Raw genomic sequence first — 6,000 nt, forward strand, 5'->3', positions numbered from 1 at the left:
CCTCAACTTGCTTTTAAAAACATACGCAACATTAAAATTGTATTCACTCTCAGGACTAGATCTCCACAACAATCACAATTAGTTGAGTGATGTATATCTTTTCAACCTTCGTGTGTAAGCAATAGTACGTACGATATTATAGAGCATATATCAAAAAATTACATCTTCCATACTTGTATTCATGGCTATGGCCACGATATTCTAGCAAAACTTTAATTCATTGGTTGTTTTCAAAGGGCTTTAATTTTACATTTCTAAAGGAATTTAATCATCAAGAAGGCAGTTGAATTCAATCTATAACTTCAATAATTTTGATGGAAAGCTCGCTTGAGCCATATGGTCAACCATTTTCAACAATATGATATGTTGGATTTCAGTATTATCATTTTGTGGAGTGAGGAGTCACGACCCATTAAGACTCAAATACTCTAGACTTTTATTTTTAGCACGAGGAGATAACGGAAATTGGCTTGCACTAAACATATGTTAAAGATGATAAAAATATTTACAAAACATCAAAAAAGTAAAACAGTACAGAAGCACATTTGCCATGACAATCACTTATATTAAGGGACGCAATTAGAGCACATTTAGAAGATCCACCATCCTCGACAAATATTTATACTATGGTCATACACTTGCATATGTCTGAAAATCAAGGCACTTCTCAACTTAAAGTATATTATTATTTATGATTGATAACTTTATGGTGGCCTCAATGGTGTATGCATTGCACAGGCAAGTAGGGTCGACACAGCGACAGAGTACACTTTTCCGAACAAGGTTGTTGCACTTCCCAAGACAATTCGTGGAGTAGACTCAATCATGATGGTTGTAGATAGATTTTCAAAAATGCTCATTTTTGTTCTTTGCAAGCAAAGGGCAGATGTGTCACTGGTTGTCTCTTACTATTTCAAATATGTTGTGTGGGTTTATGGTCTTCATCTTTCAATCACATCATATTGGGATACGAGGTTTTTGAGTCATTTATGGCGTTTATTATGGTCTATGCTAAGTATTAAACTTCAATTCAATAACGCTTACCACCCCATGAGTGGTTGCCAAATCGAAATAATTAATCGAACTTTAGGAAACTTACTTAGATGTCCTATAAGAGAGCACGAAACCCTGAAACTTTGTGCTACCACAAGCTAAATTTGTATACAACAAGTCAGTCAATCGATCTACTGAAAAGATTCATTTCCAAATGGCAGGCATATAGTCGGTTCTGGAACCATATTGTTGATTTATCCTCAGTACCCAGCCTTGAAGAACACTCACAAGTGCTGCAGTAGCCATCATCTACTCTTCCTCTCTGTATCTCTCTCTCTCAACACGAAGTCACCAAATCACTGCCTGGTTTTCTCCACCATCTCCCTCTCTCTCTCTCTCTCTCTCAAACAACTAGGAGGAACATCAAATGTTCTTAACATTAAATCAAATGATGGGTGCCTATGTTATGAGGAGGGTCCTGGTGCCACCTCCTATCAATGTCGGCGATAAGAAGAACAGGAACAAGAAGAAGAAGAAAAAGGGGAAGAAGACAAGCACCGAGCAAGCTTTGGCCGCCAAATACATGGAGGGCTGGTTCTTGTCTAGCCAATTTTGAGGTACCCAAAAGCATCTGGTGTTGTTTTGGAGCTCCATTCTCATTTGGTATGCAGTGACGACCTTCTTTTTCCCTCTGCATTGGTCGAAAGGAAAGGACTCACAAGGATGGGTGGGATTGGAGCTCCAATCTTCGCTTCTCCTTTTTTTCTTTTTCCCACGCTTCCCTCCTTCCTCCCAGTGTGTGCTTGCTCCCACCCTATACACACTCTCTCTTTGGAGGAGACTCAACATCGAACATGGTAAATGCTGCCCCTCTTCTCTTTTCCTTGTTCCCCTCATTGCTAGAGCCCTAGAAACTGTAAAGAAGAGGTTCACGGGGATCGTCCATGGCCATATGCTATGGCCAACAACTAAAGATGATCCTCTTCATTATTCCTTATGCTTAATTTTCTCAAGATCCCATATTTACGTTGATAGCCTTGCGATTCCAAGCATCAGTATTTGTTGTTCTAATTATATTTTTTTTCATACACAGATTCTTATTATTGTTTTTATACAAAGTTTTCTATATTTCATTACATGATTAACGTTCCTAATAAAATTTTTTTTAGCTATTTAATCTCGTCAGCAAACACACAAATGCCAACGGTCCACATTTTTACTTAACAAATCAACAAACATGCGACCGCTGACCTACACTGTCGAGCGGATGGTTCCGCTCGTTCCAGGAGGATTAAATTCTGGGATTAAAATCCTCGATTTCGATGGTGCAGCCAAACGCAACCTAATAAAACTGTATAGAACATCAGTTAAGTTATCCTCAAATCATCAAAATGCAGAAACTTAAAAATCGGAAAAACAAATATCCAGACAGTTTTACCTCAGGAGAACATAAAAATTAAACCAAAATAATGGCACAAAACCGCCTCATCCGTTCCGATTCTCAATGACAACATGAACCAACGGAAAAATGCTGGCAAATAAACAGCTAAGAAAAATAGTAACGCAGATGATCCAGCAGGACAAGCACGCGCCAGAAACCCCATCGCCAGTCGCCACTCATTTCTTCTTGGCAGCAGACTTGGTCACCTTTGCACCGGACGGATCCTTCTTCTCCACGCTCTTGATGACACCAACGGCCACCGTCTGTCTCATGTCGCGAACCGCAAAACGCCCCAGAGGAGGATACTCAGAAAAGGTCTCGACCACCATGGGCTTGGTCGGGATCATCTTAACGAACCCTGCATCTCCGTTCTTCAGGAACTTGGGCTCCTTCTCGAGCTCCTTGCCTGAACGCCTGTCGATCTTGGTCAGGATCTCTGCAAATTTGACCGCAATGTGGGAGGTGTGACAGTCGAGCACCGGAGCATAGCCATTTCCGATCTGCCCTGGATGGTTCATGATGATGACTTGAGAAGTAAAGTTGGCAGCTTCCTTAGCTGGATCGTCCTTTGAGTTGGAGGCGACAAAACCACGCTTGAGATCCTTGACAGCAACATTCTTCACGTTAAACCCGACGTTGTCGCCAGGCAGGGCCTCCTGCAGAGCTTCGTGGTGCATTTCCACAGACTTGACTTCAGTTGTCAGACCAGTGGGACCGAAGGTGACAACCATGCCTGGCTTCAGGACTCCAGTCTCCACACGCCCAACAGGGACGGTGCCAATTCCACCAATCTTGTAGACATCCTGGAGTGGAAGACGGAGGGGCTTGTCTGATGGTCTCTTCGGTTCATTGATCAAATCAAGGGCCTCAAGGAGGGTTGGGCCTTTGTACCAGTCCAGATTTGTAGATCGCTCAATCATGTTGTCACCCTCGAATCCGGAAATAGGCACAAATGGGATTTTGTCAGGGTTGTAGCCCACCTTCTTCAGGTAAGAAGACACTTCCTTCACAATTTCGTCGTACCTAGCCTTGGAGTACTTGGGAGTTGTGGCATCCATCTGTACCATGAAACGAGTAATTGTCAGGCAAAGATACCAGGTATAGTCAGACCTTCGTATAGAACCAAAGAAAAGAGAATAGTAATAGGAATTCCAAGCGTAAAAAACCCTCCTCACTGCTACAAATTACAATACTCATCGAGATATATTCAGCAGTACAATACTCATCGAGATATAATCAATTCTTATATTCAGCCTAACTTCAGGCACGCAAATACGCGACCTAACTTCAAAGAAAGGAAATAATGTGGATTTCTAATTTTCCCCCGTCCCAAGTATGCGACTCCTAAAGTAGTTTACCTTGTTACAGCAGCAAATCATCTGCTTGACACCAAGTGTGAAGGCAAGCAGTGCATGCTCACGGGTCTGGCCATCCTTAGATATACCAGCTTCGAAGCCACCAGTAGTAGAATCAATGATGAGAACAGCACAGTCAGCCTGTGAAGTTCCAGTAATCATGTTCTTGATAAAGTCACGATGGCCAGGAGCATCAATGACAGTGCAGTAGTACTTGGTGGTCTCAAATTTCCAGAGGGCAATATCAATGGTAATACCACGTTCACGCTCAGCCTTGAGTTTGTCCAGCACCCAAGCGTACTTGAATGACCTCTTGTTCATCTCAGCAGCTTCCTTCTCAAAACGTTCAATTACACGCTTGTCGATACCTCCAAGCTTGTAGATAAGATGGCCAGTGGTGGTGGACTTCCCAGAGTCGACATGACCAATGACCACAATGTTAATGTGAACCTTCTCCTTACCCATGGATGTTTTCTAAGATAACACTAGCAACTGCACCAACAAAGAACGAATAGAACATTAGTTAATCATGCACAAAGTCAATCATCTAACGATTTTGAATTTATTAGATCTGCCATTAATAAATCACATAGTTGAAAGGAGCAGAGACAAGGAATGCAGCAAAACTGAAACCATACCTCTTCATAAATTAAAAAAAATCATAATTTAAAAAATATAGTGGTTTTCTGCTGAATAGGAAAAGCCTTAAGAAACTAAAACTAACTGCATCCAAATGATAAGAAATTACTGTTGCAAACAAGGATTACACCAACCAAAAAGAAAAAGAAAGTGAATTCGTATTATTCTTTTAAAAAATGAAACAAGTATCCACATTCATACATTCAGGCCATTTATTTCATAAAGCAACAGCAGCACATAAGAAAGCCCACAAGATGTCGGATAATTTGAAAACTAGATTATTATAGGTATCAAATTTTCATCCAAACCATAGCAAAAATCATGATATTTTGAACATCACATATCGCCAAAAGATGCATAACAGGGTTTCAACATAACCAAAATAATGTCGGGGTTTTCTTGAAGCAACTTTTCTAATATATCCTAGTAAATGATTTTACTTTTTTTTTTCTTTTCTCTAGTTGAATAAGTTCATTTCATCAAAAACCATATAATTGTTTATTTCTGTTATTGTCATTTACACGTATGTTAATATTTCATTTAGAGCTGCCGCATCATACCAGTAACACACTTGCCGAGAAAAAAAAACAATACAATGATCCTTTGGTACATATCAAGTCACTGTTTTTGCAATCTTTCCAACTGAAACGAGATAAGCACAGAGTTCGATTCCTCATATATCAAATTTAAACGCCGTTGCTGAATAAATACTTGAAATGTAGACCAACAATCTAGGAAAAATCTAAAAAGAGAAAAATGAAGCACTATAATTCAAAAATAGCTATCAAAAAAGCAGTAAGGTGGAGGAAACAATACAAGACGGTCACTGGTCAGGCATAAAGAGATGGACCACTCTGGTCCCCAATATGAAATACCAGGCTGCAGAGGACGACACACCTCGAGAACAAAGCCTTAGATGAGCCAACGAAAATTTGCACCAACACTAAGATACGCAGACGTGCATCAGCACGACAGAACTACTTGACCCGGTTATCTATAATCCAGCAAAAAATAACAAGAAAACCTGCGGCGTCAACCACCAAAGGGCAACCAAATTTTAGAGGAAAGGCCCCACATCTTTAAACCCCTACCCGAGAAAAAGTTTCCAGTGAAATTTTTTAGAGCTTCTCCGAACTTTCAATCAATGAGAGCGATCTCCAACTTTTTTTCTTCAATTCCTCTACACGCCCTACAGATTGAAACTTTTCCACTGATGATAAACAATCAACCCTATATGAGCAGATCCAAGCACAAAACCCTAAACCCTTAAAGGCGTAAAGCTATCAACTGACCAGATCCAACTACAAAACTCTAAGTAAACCACTAACGGCGCAAAGCTATCGAACTGCAGAGAGTGAGAGAGCAAAACGATCAAACTGCAGACAGACAGAGCGAGAGAGAGAGAGAGAGAGTACCCCTTGTAGGCAGAGACCGCCGACCTGATTCGACGGCGAGAGAAGTGAACAGAGCAGAGAGAGAGAGACGACGTAGGAGAGAGGGTTCGAAACGAGCGACTCTTGCCCCTATTAAAGGCCGGCAAACCCTAGGGCAGGGGCTGTGAGGGCCATTTGT

The 6,000-nt window shown here is 40.9% G+C and overlaps 1 protein-coding gene across 1 annotated transcript; it reads right to left on the minus strand.

The window, feature by feature from the left end:
- Nucleotides 1-2,365: 2,365 nt before the first annotated feature.
- Nucleotides 2,366-6,000, minus strand: LOC116254812 (elongation factor 1-alpha). The gene is made up of 3 exons (XM_031630395.2): nt 5,844-6,000; nt 3,793-4,281; nt 2,366-3,492 (listed from the first exon to the last, which is right to left on the minus strand). Exons 2-3 carry the CDS (start codon nt 4,252-4,254, stop codon nt 2,611-2,613), a joined length of 1,344 nt encoding a protein of 447 aa, XP_031486255.1. The 5' UTR covers nt 4,255-4,281; nt 5,844-6,000; the 3' UTR covers nt 2,366-2,610.

Source organism: Nymphaea colorata, chromosome 5 (genome assembly GCF_008831285.2).
Source record: "Nymphaea colorata isolate Beijing-Zhang1983 chromosome 5, ASM883128v2, whole genome shotgun sequence".
Classification (NCBI taxonomy): domain Eukaryota; kingdom Viridiplantae; phylum Streptophyta; class Magnoliopsida; order Nymphaeales; family Nymphaeaceae; genus Nymphaea; species Nymphaea colorata.

Coding starts and splice junctions, on each gene's coding strand:
- LOC116254812 (XM_031630395.2), bottom strand. CDS start 4,254: ATGGGTAAGGAGAAGGTTCACATTAACATTGTGGTCATTGGTCATGTC. Junction 3,493..3,792: donor TGATTTGCTGCTGTAACAAG/GTAAACTACTTT, acceptor TTCATGGTACAG/ATGGATGCCACAACTCCCAA.